General features: G+C 36.9%; 1 protein-coding gene across 1 annotated transcript; it reads right to left on the bottom strand.

Moving 5' to 3' along the window:
* Positions 1-12: 12 nt before the first annotated feature.
* Positions 13-14,451, bottom strand: LOC131298700 (uncharacterized). Its single transcript, XM_058324178.1, has 7 exons — positions 12,282-14,451; positions 9,321-9,466; positions 5,314-5,523; positions 4,044-4,262; positions 3,695-3,784; positions 2,233-2,947; positions 13-914 (listed from the first exon to the last, which is right to left on the bottom strand). The coding sequence occupies exons 1-7, from the start codon at positions 14,449-14,451 to the stop codon at positions 127-129; spliced, it is 4,338 nt and encodes a 1,445-aa protein (XP_058180161.1). The 3' UTR covers positions 13-126.
* Positions 14,452-18,423: the final 3,972 nt, after the last annotated feature.

Raw genomic sequence — 18,423 nt, 5'->3', positions numbered from 1 at the left:
CCATGGTCCTAATATTTTTCTTTTTCCCTTGCACTTATATATATATGCTGCAGCGTAGTAAAACAATTTCTTTTGGGAGTATGCACTGGGTACTGGAAAATAATTGGGGCTGTAATGTCCAAGGCCCTATATACATGCAGGGTGTAACAAGTTAATGAAGAAAGAGACCAACAGAAAACAAAGAGAATGAAAAAAGCAAAGCAAAGAGAAGGGCATATCAGTGGTATTACCCGCAAAAGCACGGTTCAAGTTGATCGCATCATCCCGAGCCTTAGTAATTAACTCTGGATCAGGAACGACGCCCTCTGTTGGCTTAGTAGTGACCTCCGAAGGAGCACTCTCTGTTGACGGGACGACTAACATCGTAGGATTGCTCTTTGTTGACTTGGAGGTCACCTCTGGATGGACAATCCCGGTTGACTCAACAATTGGCTCACGAGGAACACTTGTCAATGACATGGTTGTTGCATTCGGAGGAACGTTCTCTGTTGCCTCAGTAGTTACTGCGCTCCCAGTTGACTCAACAGTGTTCAAAGGGACACTCTCCGTAGATACAACTGATAACTCCAGAAGAACATCCACTATGGACCCGGTAGTTACCTTAGAAAGAACAGTACCCACTGGTGGCAGGGTACTTACCTCCATAGGAATGCTCTCTATTGACTCAGAAATTACCTCCAGAGGCACACTCCCAATTGATTTCCCAATTGATTCGCCAGTGTTCAAAGGGGCACTCTCTGTGGATGTAGCATGTACCTCCAAAGGAACACTCACGGTGGACCTGGGGGTTACCTTGGGGGGAACACCCACTGATGGCAGGATAGTTACCTCCGGAGGAACGCTCTCTATTGACTCAGAAGTTACCTCCAGATGCGCACTCTCAATTGACTCGCCAGTGTTCAATGGGGCATTCTCTGTGGATGCAGCAGATACTCAGAAGTTAAGATATCTACTACTCCCTCCGTCCCTTTTTAAGTGTCCTGCTTCGTAACTCCAACTTATTAAAAAAATATCATCATTACACCTTTCACATCAACTTTTTCCTCCACTTTCTCTACTTACCCATCATCATTACACTTTTACTCACTAACTTTTCAAAATAAAATCTACTTTTAGGGACAAAATAGACAATACACCAACTTTTACTCTCCTAACTTTACAAAATGGACACTTTTTAAGGGACAGCCCAAAATGGAATACTGGACACAAAAAAAGGGACGGAGGGAGTATTATTTTTGCCTTGTAATTTGTGTAATGCAGTGTATGCTGAGATTGGAACGATCAGAACTCAGGTTGTCCGGGATAGGGATTGTGTGAATTGTTACGAGTTTGGAATGCTTAGACATTTTTTCCTGTTTCTTTATGGGATCAGGGCATGGCCAAATTTGGTCTGTAATTTTGGTTTCATGCATGCCCAGTTGCAATACATCAAGATCGAATTATTCTTGGTGCCGGAATTATTTGTGTAATAGAATTTCAAGGTTATATAAATTTTGCTTTTTAGCTAGTGTATGTTTTTGATTGAATTGAAATATCTTTGTGGTTTGCCACTTCTTTTATAATAGGAGGAAACAATGATTCACGTTCTAGATACAAATTTGAAAACTATATTAAACTCGCAAAGGGAGTTATTAATCACGGTTAAAAGGTGAGATCTTTATTTAAAGCGAAAAATATTATTAAGGATAGCTCAGTAAGTAAATTAAAACAAAGGGGAAAATATATAATAGAAATTGGAAAAAAAAAAAAAAAACAATAGTACGTCACACAAAACATAAACACTTTTTTTTTGTGTGTTTTTTTTTTTGGATACTCTCACTAATAACATTTGCTCATGTTAAACTAACCATAGCCCAAAAGATATGCCACCTGAGTTCAATAAGAAGTGGTCGGCCAGAACAGAATTGAGAGTTAAAAGGCCATCTGCTCATGTTAAATTTTTTTTTTTTTTCAAAGTTGACCAAGGCTATAGCCCACCCTTCTATACTCTCATAGTTATGCCCTTGGTCCTAATATTTTTCTTTTTTTGTTGCGCTTAATTATATATATGCTGCAGCGTAGTAAAACAATTTCTTTTGGGAGTATGCACTAGGTACTGAAAATAATTGGGCCTGTAATGTCCAAGGCCCTATATATATGCAGGGTGTAACAAATTAATGAAGAAAGAGACCAACAGAAAACAAAGAAAATGAAAAAAGCAAAGCAAAGAGAGGGATATATCAGTGGTCTTACCCGCAAAAGCTTGGTTCAAGTTGGTTGCATCATCCCGAGCCTTAGTAATTAGCTCTTGATCATCAGGAGTACCGCTCGTTAAAGTTGATGCCATCATGACGCTCTCTTTTGGCTTAGCAGTTAACTCCGAAGGATCACTCTCTGTTGACTCGACAATAAACGTTGTAGGAACGTTCTCTATTGCCTCAGAGGTCACCTCTAGATGGACACTCTCGGTTGACTCGCCACTTGACTCAGGAGGAATACTTGTCAATGACAAGGTTGTTGCATTCGAATCAGTAACACTTTCTATTGACTCGGAAATTATCTTCAGAGGCACACTCTTAATTGACTCGACTTTGTTCAAAGGGACAATCTCTGTAGATGTAGCAGATACCTCCAGAGGAACACTCACTGTGGACCCAGTAATTACATTTGGAGGAATAGTACCCTCTAGTGGCAGGGTAGTTGCCTCCGGAGGAACACTACCGGCTGACAGTATAGTTAACTCTAAAGAGCCACTAACTATTGATGGGGGTACCCCCAAAAGAGAGCGAAGAAATGCTCTGTAATGTCCAGAAGTATCTGAATGAACCACATCAGTCAATGATTTTTCATATCTCTTGAGGTACTCTGCCTTTATTTTCTCAATATCAACTTCAGCCCTTGACACAATAATCCTACTAAGTGTTTCATCATGAATTCCAACGCCACTCTTCATCGCCTTATGTAATGCCTGCAAAGGGTTATAATCGCATATTGCTTCCATCATTTGCTATAACAAAATTACGATGAATTTCAATAGATTCCTATAAAAGAGTATGCACCGTAATTTTTTTTATTCGAATTCAACCGTTATATAGGTGTTTATTATTGTTTTTACTAGAAAATGTAGTTTCCTGTAAGATAACATGAAAATGGAGAGGAAAGAAAATCAGACAAAGAGAAATAATATTTTCTTGTGATCATTTTGGAAGAAATAAATTTAAGAGGAACATTTATAAAATCAAGCGTTGGATTTTATCATGGTTTCATGTGATTGAATCAATCCTTTTCACTTGCTAAAAACAAGAATTGAGCACTATGCAGGGTATTTCTCGGTAAAGTGTTCATAACTGTTCGTCTCAATTGTTATGGTCAAATAATATACAATCCCATTGCTAGACATAGTTCATAAAGTATAAACCATGAGGTTTATTATGTATTGCGGAGGTTTATTTTACAACTCACATGATAATTAGAAAGATCTATCAAATGCTCTAATATTTATGTAAATGTATCTTAATTTAGAATCAATTATGACCATACAAGGAAGCGGTAATAAAAATGCGATATCAAGCCAACGATAAAGCATTTCTCATGAAGGAATAGGAATATAAATTAGTGTCGTGACTGCCATGAAGAACATGTGCAATAGATAAGTAAAAAATAATTACCCTTATGAATGTAGTATATATGTACGTTTATGATATTAAAAAAGTACCTTGGCAAAGTATTTTCCAGGATTCTCAGCACATTTTAAAATTGTCAAAAGCGCACACTTGAAGTTCGAAGATGTTTTCCTCTTTACAGCCTGCAATTAATAAATGCATGTTAAAGCAAAACCAAAGCTGACTTAATAATCATTAGACGTACAACTTAATTAGCCCATCGATGAAGGCCTATAAAAGCCGAATATTCTAGTTGCCAAAGGCTCCACAACATGGGCCTCATTTTGGGCCACATAACACACTAGCCCATATATAGCATACATTGGGCCGCATAACCAATGCATCGGAAATGTGAGAACCATTCAATGAAGGTATGGTTAAAAATTGAAGACATGCACGTACCTTTTTCAATGAATGCACATACATTTCGCGATAACAAGTATTAATCGCAGCCAAATGAGCACTGCTTCTTTCACTGAATATGCGAATAAAAGTCTCCTCATTAATAGTTCCGTGTCTCAACTCCCCATCTTTAAAGAGATCTGTAGCATCTTCATCTACCATCTTTGCATCTACTTTCAGGTCTTCTGAGCGTGTTGTACCTACATATCTAAGCAACAACTAGCAAAAGAAAAAAAGCAATTTGAGTCCTTGTGTTATCAAACATGCATTTTCGTGCAAAAAGTAAAAGAGGATTGCCAGATGTGAGAAAGCATATTATTTCCCACGTTAGTAGCAATTAATTATGACCAATCCAAAAAACAAGTCAATAATACTGGCATCTTGGGTTCAAGAAGGAAATCAAGGTGTTGGTTCCAGACATGGGACCATGGCATTTACGGCGAGTTTAGCAGTGGAGGTGGAGATTTTGGCAGGATTGCAAGCCTTGGACATAGCTGTAAAGAGTGGATTGGAAGCTGTGACAATCAACACTGATTGCTTGGTGTTCATCAAAGCTTTAGCAAGGCCTGATGATGCTGGTATTAGTGTTTGACATGCTGTTTTTGATTTCCTCTACCTATGTAATTTCTTTAAGTGTGTAAAAGTTACAGTTCCTAGACTCGAAGTTAAGGCTGCTCACGATGTTGCTCGAGCAGCATTGCAATGTTTGTAAATTGTCATGTTCTGTTTGTTTTTAATGGGATGAGCAAGTTTCTGTCCAAAAAAAAAAAGTAACTGTGATACAAATACTTTGACGTTAGAATGCAGAAAATTTATGTGGAGGGATGAATGGACGGGCCGAGGATGATTGGGCTGGTCTGAGTGTTGGGTGCCGTGACCCAATAGCCTGGGCCTATCGGCTCATCAGGAATTTGTATATGGGCTAAAACCAGATCCTAACTACGAAAGGTTAACACCACGTGGCAGGTCATGGATGGACGATCGGTCAGTTGTCACGACCACTATTGGAGTCTGGCAAACCCCTCGGAGTTCAAATGGGATGAGTATACATGCTGGATGCGGCATTGGCAATTGGCATCTTATGTGATAAAAATGAATAGTATAATGATGCTCAATTGAAAATTATTAAGCTATAGGTCACAATAATGAATATTTTGACTTGGGGTGAACGAATTGGATATACCTATGCACATTACTTAGTGTGAGGATATCTACAAAATTACTGTTGTGCATCATGAGTTCGCTAGAAGAGGAGAGAGATAGGGGGTACCTTTTTAGTTTCGCCTGATGCCTGAGATTCTATATCCTCCTCAAGGTTAGAACCAAACATTGTATGATAAGTCTTTTTCAGCTGTTTAATTTGGGATGAAGTATGAGAACATATTACTTCAATTGCAACATTGAGGTTTTTGCTTAAACCATGTTTCACTAATTTTGCATCACAACTTGTCGGATCATCCATCCAAAGTAAGAGTGCTCTCTGAAAGTAAAAAATTTAGTTTTAGTTTAAGACGTAAATTACATAAACACAACAAATGTTTTAAAATTTTCAGCCTGTTGGGAAAATAGCATGAACAGAAGAAAAATATGTAACAAGTTCATTTATGCTTTGTTTGGTAAAGTTGCCAGTTTTTTGTTTATTTATTAAACAATAACAGAAAAAAATGTTTGATGACCATAATTGTTTTTGTTTATTTGTTTTTTGGGTTGCCGAAAGTGTTTTCAAAATAAGAAAAACGTAATTTTTGTGTTTTTAGAATTTCTGTAACGCAGGGGAATTGATTATGTATTTTGTAAATAAAACCAGTAACACGAACACATGTCTATGGTGCCTGTTTCAAAAAATATCAGAAACGAAAACAAAAAATTTGAAATAAAAACTTTTTCAAACAGAGCCTTAGCTGATTCATGAAACAACAATTTCAGTACTCAGAAATGGGTACAAAATATCCTTCTATTTCATCCAGATTTTAAATTCTTAGTTACTGATTGTTTTTCTATAAGTTGGAAATGAATAACTATCCAATTATAGAAAGGGCTACATAAGTATGAGTCCTCTTTTCTAAGGTATCTTAGAAGTAAGTCCTAATTTTTTTTTTGAACAGCAAAAAAGTTTCATTAATCTTGAAGTTGTTACAATACTAATAGGAGTAAAGAAACAACATCTGATCAAAAAAAAGTAAGAAAACAACATCATGCTAATAGCAATCTTTTGTCCAATCCGCGACCCAAACCTAAATTGGCAAGAAGCCAATTAGAACACCATTTGGGACAAAACCCACCTAAAAAGACCGAAGTCCAACTCCCCTATGGGTCTAAAAACCCGGATAGTCTCGTAATTGAGTGATCAACTTATCTTTTAGTCTCGTAATCTCAACAAACACAAGAGTACACTTGGGAGCAAAATATCGCTATCCGCTGTCCTGATTTTCTCGTTCACAAATAACAAATTATAATAAAGCCTATAAAAGCCAATTGCAGAATAAACCGAAATAAGAGGTTTAAGCTGTACAACATCCTTTAGAACTTTCTGATTAAGGAGTGTTGGATTATTTTCGGGTCAATTAATTATTTGCGATAAACACGGGATTTAGTTAAAAGGAACCACAAACCGTATCTCCTTCTTCCATCTCAAAGAGATCGAAAAAGCCTAAGCAAATAAGAAGATTTAGGCGGTAGTAGTTTTTCATGGCTAGAGTGCTTAAGCAAACACAAGCAATCTCTCTTGGGGTGGCTTCAAATTGATCATAATAAAATTGATCACAGTCCAATTGGTTCTTGAACGAGTTGATTTAACGATCGTTGTTGAAATCAACCATAATCCAACCATAGTAAAGCACCTCTCAGCCTCTCTCTCCCTAGAAAATCGATCCATCTCCTCCTTCCATTCTAGCTCTCGATTATGTTTTCTCTTGGCGGGGGAGGCACTGCTGCCTCGCCTCTTCCTCCACCCCCCTTTCCGTTTTGTTTTCCTTTTCCTATTTCAAAAATGATCGGCAAAATTTCGAGTAGGTCGGAGGTGGTGGGGCTGCGGTTGGTGCCAGGATTATGGATCTCGACGAGTGGGGTTCTCCTGAGCATTTATGGGAGCCGAAATGGTAGTTTCTCGGCGTTCTTCGACGGGGTCTCTGGGCGGCGACAGGATCAACAACGGTAAGGGTTCTCGGTTCCTCTGTTTCTCTTTCCTTCTCCCCTCTTTTTTCCGACCCACTTCTCTGCTTCTCTGCATCTTTGTCTCTCCACCGTCTTTCCTTTCAATCCCTACTCTCGATCTTCTTCCTCCTCGTTTCTGTTGGGTTAACCGGATCTCGGCCTAATTGCGAGGTGGTTCTTGCAGTGGTGCACGGTGGATCGGCGTGGTCTTCCGTCTTGCTCAGTGCTGGGTGGCACGGTTCTTGCCGAAAGGCTAGGGTGAGCATCTACGACAGATCGGGGTCTTGGCCGTTGTTTTCGTCTCTCCTTGGGGTTTGCTGATGGTGGCCTGGTGGTTTTGGAGGTGGCATTACGATGGTGTGGCCGGACTTTGGGCTTCCAACGGCTCAGATTTGCAGTTAATTAAGGTTTAGGGTTTTCACCGGTTGGGCTTAGCCCACTTTGGGGGCTATATTTTCCATTTTTTACTTAATCGTAAGATCTGGACTTTTGGCTGGCCATCTGATGTTTTGATTTTTTAATCGTAAGATCTGGGCATATAAGCCAACATGTGTAATGGGCTGTGATTGGATTTTAACCTATCTAGATGTATTTTCCAACCTTTCTTGGATTTCCCCAATCCCTTCTCTTAATAAATGTTATTTTTGCCGATCAAACAAAATAATCCAACTGGTCTAATAAGTCGCTTATTGGAATGTATCATCATAACACGTTTATTATCAGTTATCACATATCTATCATAATTTTTTAGAAAATTTAATTCTCTACACTGAGTGTATGATAATTTGCGAAAAAAATTATAAATCACCAGTTTAAATCGGTAATAAACTAAATCATTTTGGGCTGTCTTTGCTCGTAGTCCTTTGTGGTGTTTTGGGTTTGGTGTTTTAGTGTGTGGGCTTCCTTGTGGTGTTTTTATGGTTTTAGGTTTTTTTTTTTGGTTCGATTGGTTTCTTGCCATTTTCTGGTATTGGTTTTTAGGTGGCGTTTTTGCAAGTGTGCCTGAGATCCATTTAATCTTTATTATCTTCTTCAAAAATTAATAAAATCTTTTTGCTCAGCAAAAATAAAAAAAAACTTATCATAATAAAGCATACTAAATGTAGCATATACGTATCATTAGGTTATCAAAAGAATTAGTCATCTTCCAATAAGGGATCCCTTATTGAGTTAAGTTAAGGACCTCCCCTTCCAATCGAATTTTGATGATCCGAACCGTTCAATGTGATCAGAACGTGATTTTAAGGATCCTCGCGAGAAACCACCAAAAAATATGATCTCTAAGGGCTTGATCCGAATAGTTTTTCATAAAAATGCATTTATAGCGTTTTTGCGAAAAATTGCTCTGATCAAGCCATTTCCGGTCGTATTTTTTGCCGATTTCAGGTGCGTAGCCTTAAAATTACATTTTAAACACATTGAACGGTTTGGACTATCAAAATTTGATCTGAAACAATGTCAAACTCATAAGATCCTTAACTTAGCAAGTTAAAGAATCCCTTAATGGAAGCTCATTAGACATATATTAGTTAATAAGAAGAATAAAACAAGTAAATCATACAGTTAGAGGACTAAATCATCACCAATAATAGTGGCCGGAATGAAAACTTAGTTGGGGACTCTACTTTAGACCATGATTTTATTTATTCTTATAATAAATATTATTGCACAAATGAAGTGACGAAACAATGTGCTAGCCTCTTGTACGTACCTTAAGATCACTATTAAGCTTAATATTTTTTGATCATTTTATCTTTATATTATTTTTTTATTATTTTATATTTTCTCCAATTATTATAGGAAAACTTAACCAACCGAGCATTGCCACTTGTGCTCATGTCAAGTCTACTCATTAATCCACCATTATGCTTAATATATACTATAATATAAACATGAATGCATATGTAAGTAATAGGAAGGATAAAATACATAAGTCCAACAATTATAGGATTAAATTATGCGTAATACTCAAACCTTGGATGAAACTTAATTGGGAATTCTACTTTGTACCATAATTTTTTTTATCCTTATTTATAACTAACATGATCGTATTTGCCAAGAAAAAAAAAAAACTAACATGATCGTATAAATGAGTGATGAAAGAATACTATAGCCTCTTTGTACCTTAAGATCACCACCAAGCTCCTCAGACAAGCGATTGTCAAGTTCTTCAGAAAACTTAGTTTCATACTCCAACCTTATAAGAGAACGCTGTGTTGCGTTTCGATGGACAAGAATCTGTAAAATTGTTGATTTGTTGCAACCTCTTCCTGAATAATAAATCAACAATAGTTGTGAAAAGCATAAGAAATCTTGATACATTTGGATTCCAATTATTTTCACTAGAGTATTAGCCCATGATACCACTAACTCCTGCTCGTGTCATATGCGGCTGTACATCTAAGTATCAAATTCATTGATTCCCAAAAAAAAAAAAAATCATATTTTTAAAATCTTGACCTCTATGTAACAGTGTTGTGAATGAATTGTGTATGTAAATCTAAGTATCAAATTCATGGTGATAGTGACCCTGGCATTATAATTTATGCCAGAATTTGAAGACGAACAGGGACAACGTTATCAGTTGGAAGAGTACGGAGCTAACCCAAACCTTGTTGAAGAAGACGGACACCAAGATGAGTAGATTTACCATAGTGCTCCTTCCCTTTTAAATGAAGTAAATGTAATTGCAAAATGCTAACTTCTGCCCTTAGGGTGGAGGATAATACATAAAAAGTGTATTGATATCCGTGAAAAAAGTATTGATATTTGTGAAAGTGTATTAATATCCGTGAAATATATATGTATTGATATCTAAACTTGTTTAGAGTTATTTGTGTATTATCCTCCGCCTAGTGAGCGGGGATTAGCAAAACCGAATGTAATTTGATTCAAGATTTATTTATTGTAAAACTAAATTATGATTTTATTTAAATACATATTAAACTTAGTTTAATTTTATTTAAATTAATGTTCTCAAAAAATTGAGCCATTACAGGAACACTGTTGATTGTAAATTTAGATTGTTAATTTTAAAACTGGTAATTGTGAATTTAGATTGTTAATTATTAATTTTAACACAGTTAATTGTTAAAAGAATGTTGCTAGTTGGAAATTTAGACTCATAATTTTTAATTTTAATACTATTAGTTGTTAAATTAACACGTTAATTGCTAATTTCAACACAATTAATTATTGAATAAATAGTATTAATTTATTATTTTTTACACTGATAAATAGTGAATTTATATTGTTAATTTAATAATTCTAAATGGTGAATTTATATAGTTAATTTAACAGTGGTAATTAGTGAATTTAATTGTGGTTTTTGTGAATTAAGACAAAAGATAACATTGCTCAGCCTTATAAATAATTAACAGTGTTTAGAATAAACAATAAACATTTGGACATAGAAAATCAAAAGTTGAAACATGCACAATATAAAACTTTGTCACAAAACAATAAAAAAGGCATTGAAAAATAGAAATTTTATTTTTACATAACTTTATATTCAATATTGATCTTATTATGTGGATCTTTACAAGTAGATTTCAAAAACGTAACTTTATAAAAAAAGAAAAAAAGAAAAAAAGAAGGGATATGTGCAATACAAGTTATAAACATTCCAACATTTAAACTTTAAAATAAAAAAGAAAGGGGGGGGGGGGGGGGGGGGGGGGGGGGGGGGGGGGGGGTTGGGGAGGGAGAGAGAGAGAGAGAGAGAGAGAGAGAGAGAGAGAGAGAGAGAGAGAGAGAGAGAGCACATTAAATGGGCACATGGTAGAGAGAGAGAGAGAGAGATGCAGTTATTTGGGGAGAATTTGATGAGAAATACTGAGGGAGGATCAGCTCCAGCCATGAATTTAAAAAATAGGACCCGCTCGGAATTATCCCAAAAGATAATATGAAAGTTAGCTCCCTTGAAATAATTAGATAAAAACAAGGGGAAAATATATAATAGAAATTAGAGAAAAACAATAATACATCCACAGTATATAAACACTTTTTTTGGGGGACCTTTTCTGACATTCCGACTAATAACACCGTCTATATATACTTGTTAAACTACTCTAATTAGCTCAAAAGTAATGCAACGTCAGTCGAATAAGAGATGGTTGTTCAGTAAGAGATGGTTATTACATTCGATCTGTTTTTTCTGTTAGGCTAAGTTTGGCTAAGTTTTTTGTGGTTTTTTCATATTTTGTTCTTATTTAATTTAATTTAATTTAATTTTTGGTGTTTGTTTGTTTTGCCCCAAACTTTAATGAATTATTGATTCATCTCAAAGAAAAGCCCAAAAATCTTAGTGGAACTTAGCCTTAATAAAGTGGTGGTTAAACCTAAATTGAGAATTAAAAGGCCTTGTACAATTTGTTTAAAACATGTTTTAAGAGTTTCTATTAAAAATCAACTAATTCGAATATCGGTAATCGTTTGATCAATTCATTTAATATTTGTCCTTATATTTGACGGTTAAAAATAAATGAATTGATCAAGCTCTTCCTGATATCCGAATCAGTTGATTTTTGTGTGGAAATTCTTAAAACATGTTTTAAATAAATTGAACAACTCCGATCATTTGCGTGAGACTTGCCCTCCGGTATGTATAGGCTTAGTGTGAAAAGACATATATGTATGCAAGGACAACCATGATGGGCATATAATTAACGTCGTACTTTGAAGAGGAAGTCCTAATAGAGAGTGATTTTGTCACTCCTCTTTTCTCTAACGACACTCTCCTTTGTGTCTCTATTAGGTGATTTGTATTGTGAGAAAAGGAGAGTGCCGTTAGAAAAAAGAGAGTGGCGAAATCAATTCCCATCCTAATATCTCTGTTTTGCACTTATATGCTGCCCACTAAACCAGATTCTTTTGAGCTTATTATATGCTGGTTACTGGAATTAATAAGAACCATAATTTCTAAGTGCTTTTTGGATCAAAGGAATTAACCACTTGGGCATTAGCCCAGTGTCGGTCCTGTATGCATGGTGAAACAAGTAAATGAGGAGATGACTATGTGGAACTTTGCAAGAGACCAACAGAAAACAAAGAGAAGGAAAAAAGCAAAGCAAAGGAGGGATATACCGTTAGTGTTACCCTGAAAAGCACGGTGCAAGTGATTGGCATCATCCTGAGCCTTAGTAAACTCTGACTCGCTCATTACACTTGAAGAAGTTGTTAACCCGGGAGAAATGTTCTCTGTTACCTCCGAAGGACCACTCGCTTTTGACTCGACGATCTGTAAAATTTTTAAATTGGACAACAACTTAAGCTCTTTTGCGTTAATGTAGCTGTCCCCGATGTATAGTTCTTCTAAACCAGTCAGGTGTGATATGACATCTGGCGGTATCCACATCCGTGCTCTGCTCAAATCTAACAACCTTAAGTTAACCAAATTTTGTACTTCTTCTGGTACCTCCTTGATCGACGAACCGCGAAAGCTGAGAATTTCTAGATTCACTAGCTCTCCTATTACCGATATATTATCCAACACGCCACCAAATCCTTCAAGAGACAACATTGTAAGGTTCCCCAAATATTGAAGTGTCAGGTTGCCATGAAAATATTTAATTTCCAAAACTTTGAGTTTTTCCATCCCCTCAAAAGATTTGCCCTGTAGTTTCTCAAGTTTCCTGCATTGCAACAGTAAAAGCTCTGGATCTCGGCATTTGAATCCTTCATGAAGCTCTGTAATTGTCCCCAAGATCACCGAGATGTAAGTATAATCCTCATACATGTTCTGCTTCAGCCGGTAAGATTCTACAGTGTGTATTACTAGAGCAACTTTATCTCTAAATGCAATAGATTGGCCCATTTCGCGCACTACGTCATGCACTTTCACACTCTGAGGACCATCGCCATCTGATAATAAATTACACCTCTTTAGGTCATCAACCAGAGTAAACACTCGATGCCTCACTCTACTCATCTCATACATTTTATCAAAAAGTGATAACCCCAGTGCGTATCTGGCCAAATCTTCAATGGCAATGGATTTATCCTCCTCAAATATGCAACAAAGCAAAAATAGTCTCTTACCTTCCCCTTCTAAATATTTGTAACTCAGCTCTAGACATTTAGACAAATCCTCATCCGGAGGAGTGCGGTTTATATGAGTCAGACTATCAAGCATGTCTGCCCATCTATGCATAATGGCAGTTTTACTGCTTTTTCTCGAAAGTATGCCACCGATAATTTCCAGCATGAGTGGTAAACATCCACATTTATTCACAATCTTGTTGGCTATTCCTTCCAATTCCGGTGCATCATCCAAATAACGTACTTTGTCCCTAAAGAGTTGCCCTGCCTCTTCTTTCGACAAGAGTTCCAAAGTGATCTCCTTTTTAGTTGGCACATCATGCCAAAGATCTCGTGATCGTGAGCTATAAAGAAATTTGAAAGTCCCATTGGCACTCTTCACAGGAATTCCTTGTTCCTCTAAATCAAATTCTTTCCAGACATCATCCAGTATAAGAAGAATTCTCTTTTTCTTTTGCAAAAGTCTCTCGCGTAACAGACTTGCTATTGTTGTTGCGTCATCATGAATTTTCGGGTCTGCTAGCCCAAAGCAGTTAGCAATAGAATTTTGAACCATTCTTAGGTCTGGGTTTTGGCGAACAACTACTAAAGCAACTTCATCGAAGAGTTTCTCCTCTTTCATTCTTCTTCCCACTTCTTTCGCCATTTTTGTCTTGCCCACTCCAGGCAACCCAGAAATCCCAATCAAGTTGATCTCATCATCCATTAGAGCCTCAATGATCTCTTTCATCTTAGGCTCTCGAGACTCAAACTCCGTAAAATCTCCATTGGCTATGGTCCGCATGCATGCAGGAGGCGGGCTGCAGGAAAACTTAGTATGCTGGATGGCTTTAACCAGGAGTTCATCAATAGCCTTAGTCTTCTTCACTGCTTTCCTGCTGAGTGAATAGCGCATTTTGAGATTGGGGCACCACCCATTCAAACAACCTTCCTTGACTTTTGGCTTCTCTTGGAGAATTCCTTTAACCTCATTTGAGACCTCCCTTGCACTTTCCTGCCAAGCCTCAACATTTGAAGCTATAGCTCTCACTTTGATCAAGTCATCGTCGACTCTTTGTTGAACCCCTTGTTGGGTCGTTTGAAGCTCTTCCAAGTTTTTCTCGAGTTCTTTGATGTAGCTATTGAAGCAACACACGTAAACCACACAAGACCTGATTTCCTCCAAAAGAATGTCCCCAATTTTCCCCAAACAGGGAAGAGTAAAAGCTTCAGCCATCTCTCACTTCTTTCGATATATTTCTCACTTTTTTCTTTGTTTTCTTTAAAAGACAGCAAGAATTACGAAAGCAAATAGCAGTGCAAGCTGAAAATGAATGCGAAGCATTTCAAGCCTAGCTACAATTGAACGCAGGAATACAGAGAGAGAGAGAGAGAGAGAGAGAGAGAGAGAGAGAGAGCTAGGCAAGGAAAATGATTGGGAGTGAGAGAGAGGGGCAAGGAAACTGATTGAGAGAGAGAAAGAGATGGGCAAGGAAACTGATTGCAAATGAGCCAATTAATTATCTTGAACCCAACCAAGAACAACAGTCGAGGGAGAGAGACTAAGCGAGAGAGAACTAAATACTAGCAGGTGTTTTCCAGGAGGCATCATCCATTTCCTTATCCAATATATTCATGCTATTTTGGTTTTCAAACATAAAGAAATTTTTAATCACTTTATTAATGAAATAATAGTACTCCTATCTATTTTGGTTTAAAATTTATTGGGCCGAGATTATTTGTTTTGTTTGTCTAAATTAATTACTTCCTCACACATTCAAATGAATTTCACTTATTTTAGCTACGTATGAATAATTCAGTGTCGACAATATTAAAAGAAATTAATTACATATAAAAAATACAAAATTTTAACACATTTTTCGAACCTGCTATCTGCTTGAACCGCTCAATCTTTAGTGCAACCACGCCTGCTGGACTGAATGGGTATGTTAACACCACGTGTAACTTTATCTTTGCAAGAACTGGTGATTCTGGTTCCGCTTGCAAGTGTTTTCTTTTTCTTTCTCAAAGGGCTCCTCTTAACAAGTCTAATGGTTGGATGGAAAATGAGGGGATGAATAATTATTTTAGTATGAAAAAATAGTTAAAAGTTAGTTGGATGAAAAATAGGACTCATTTTTATCCATTGCTGAATTCTAATAGAACTAAAGAGATGGAAAATATGGAGTAACTATCTCTCACCGGCATTGTCCACAGTGGATAAATTTTCAACGGTAATAAAAAAAAATTTACAATGGCAATTCCCAACTTTACTCTCTCTCTCTCTCTCTTACAGAAGACACATAGAGCAGACGAAAACCCTCCTCTCTCTTGATCGGTCTCAGACCATCTCTCTCTGAACACATAGAGCCGACGAAACCCTCCTCGCTCTTGATTGATCTCAGACCATCTCTCTCCGAACACATAGAGTAGACAAAACCCTCCTCTCTCTTTCGATCTCAGACCATCTCTCTCTCTGATCACCCACTGCAACACGAAAGGTCTATAGCGAGGATTTAGTTTCCTCGCCAAAGCACCTCGCAAAACGTAGCTAATTTTCCTCGTTTAAATATCGTCACAAAATGTATTAGCGAGGAAAAAATATATTCTCTCGCCTATTCTGACACAATTGCGAGGAATTTTTTCGTCACTAAAAGCTACGAATTTACTATTACCAACAATAATTGGCGAGGAAAAAAACAAATTGAAATCCAAAAAGAAAGCAACCTCCCCGCATTGTCTACCGTTCCCAACACTTGAACCTTGGTTCCCTTGTACAAGTCAAGTAACACCTATCAACCGCACAACATTGCACTTTTGAGTAAATTCGTGAACTTTTTTTATATATATTACTGTACATTTTAGCATCTCTTTTACCTCTCCAAATTAGATTCTTCAACATAAATTATGGCATTTCAACTTTTTGTACACTTATAGTGTCTGAAATTTATTTGAACAAGTTTAATTTTTTGCTAGCACAACAATTTTTGAATTCCACCTTTACACTCCACATTCCCTGACTATACATTCTCTCTCTCTCGACTAAAATTTCATCCTCCCTCACTTCCAAAGCTTAGTACACAACTAGCTTTAATTTGGAACTCCTCCACCCGAAAGTTCTAAACCCACGCTCATCCATACTCATCCAAGCTCAAACCGAAGGTATAAAAGCAAGTTTCCTCGGGCCAAGCTTAGCCTTGGCCCTAAGAGGACTTTCTGCAGTCACATTTAACCTGTTTTGTTAAATATTGACTCAAAAACTATTTTCAAGAAACAAAACAACACCAGAAACTGTACTGGAAACACTACACCGTGCGGTGTTATAATACACTGCACGATGTAGTGAGGTCCGCCGTACGATCTTACTTTGTTCATCAACTATTCATTCTGTCTGTTCTGATCACATTTATCTACAATTGGCCACACTAATATTGCTCAGGGATTGTTACTGATGCGTTCCAGAATGTAGCCTTATCTAAAAACCATGTCTTTGGCTTATTGAAATAGATTTTTATGATCATCCATGATGATCAAGTGCATCAAAAAGGGATTTGTAAACTGTTTTTCAATAAAGACAACAAAAAAGATGCCTGGGTCCTTGGCTTATTTTCAATCTGAAAACACAAAGACATTCTGAAATGAGTAGGGAGCCACACTATACAATATTTTATGGAACGTCGTACGAGATTCTGAGTTATAATAGTGGACTGATAGTAAGGTAGTATACTGTGTGGTGTAGATCGTGCGAGGTACTCAGGTACGTCGTGCGGTGTTATTTGTGATTGAGACAGTTTGATGTTAATTTGTTATTTTCATTTCTGCACATCAATCATTATCACCCATTGTACAGTAAGCACCACAGGCACGCCAATGTGATATATTTAATCCCATGTCCCTTTCCCCTACTTGTTTATTAAGAGTTTAATCTTCCAAAATGCATTTAAAGTTTTCCCTTTGAAAATGTTAAGTAGAGATCGGTTCTTATCGGGTGGATGGGGTGCTTTTTCAACAAAATCTTCCACATTCGTAACGTGGCTCTTGAACCCAAAGTCTTAACGTTTTCGTTAGGCCAAAAGCCTTCCTTTGTCAAATCAAACCTTCGGTTTCTTGGATCATCCATCTCAAAAATTCGGGTGGCTGACTCTTTTGGGTGCACCGGTCGAAGAGCCCACAATTAGGATTCTTGGTCTACAAAAATTATGATTTTATTTTAATTACTTAGAAAATATCTTTGCTTTAATGCCACTTGTTTTGACATGATTTATGATTTCATTTTCAATAGGATTTCTAGGGTTAGAGTCTTATAAAAATGGCGGTAACCTATTCAATTATTCAATTTTTTCATCAACAATAGTCAGAGTTTCTCTCTTATTTTCCTTGTGCGCAAGGTTGCTCGAGGATTCGGATCAAAAAAAAAAAAAAAAGGTTGCTCGAGGATTCAAGTATTTATCTTATTTGGAATAGTATGCAAACTATTCTCTTGTTAATTCCGCTGCGTTAAGTGGTATCAGAGTAAGGCTTTCCCTTGTATGATGTCATTCGTCCGTGGAAGATGCACAAACCCTATTGACGATGATCGTAAGGAAGGATTTAACAGGAATCGCACCAAGGGATTTGTCCATGGTCAATCTGTTCAAAACAGGGTTGATAGGAACCGCGTTAAGGGATTTGCCCGCAACCAACCTATTGACCAAAACGTCACCGGAAGATATTCTTATTATCAACTTGATAGTAAGGATGAATATGAAGACGAGTTATTTGAGAATTATATATTATGGATATCTGTTGAAGAAGCAACATTCAAGGTTTGAAGGGTTTTATTGCACAGATGACGACTTTTCAACTTTTCAAGTAGAATCGATAATTTCTAGTTTTCATGGGTATTGCCATCCTTAGAATTTTATTTGTTTGTTTCGCAAAGTTGATAAATTTTTTGAGTTCTACACGGGTATTCCAAAAGTGAAGGAGGTCAAATATGTGGCTCGTAAATTATAAGGGTATACTTCTAGATGCTAGGAACACTTGCAATCTAATCGAATTAAGGCGCCGGTATAAACAACCAGTGAGGGCTTGGCAGAAGATGATACTATTGATGAGTGATAGATTTCTTCAATCGCATCATAATCAGATGTTATATGAAGAATACCGAAGAAATCTTGAGTCCAAGCGATTGTCCCAAGATAATCTTGATTTGCCTTAATTATCCTTT

The sequence above is a fragment of the Rhododendron vialii genome, chromosome 8a, assembly GCF_030253575.1.
Source record: "Rhododendron vialii isolate Sample 1 chromosome 8a, ASM3025357v1".
Taxonomy (NCBI): domain Eukaryota; kingdom Viridiplantae; phylum Streptophyta; class Magnoliopsida; order Ericales; family Ericaceae; genus Rhododendron; species Rhododendron vialii.
Note: the sequence above shows the minus strand (reverse complement) of the source record. Positions and strands in the feature narration are given on the sequence as shown.

Bases quoted from the DNA above. Each gene is read 5' to 3' on its own strand.
- LOC131298700 (XM_058324178.1), bottom strand. From the start codon at position 14,451: ATGGCTGAAGCTTTTACTCTTCCCTGTTTGGGGAAAATTGGGGACATT. The intron at 9,467-12,281 runs GTATATCCCTCC...TTTATTATTCAG, and splicing joins TTTTCAGGGTAACACTAACG to GAAGAGGTTGCAACAAATCA. The intron at 5,524-9,320 runs GTACAAAGAGGC...TTTTACTTTCAG, and splicing joins AGCTTGGTGGTGATCTTAAG to AGAGCACTCTTACTTTGGAT.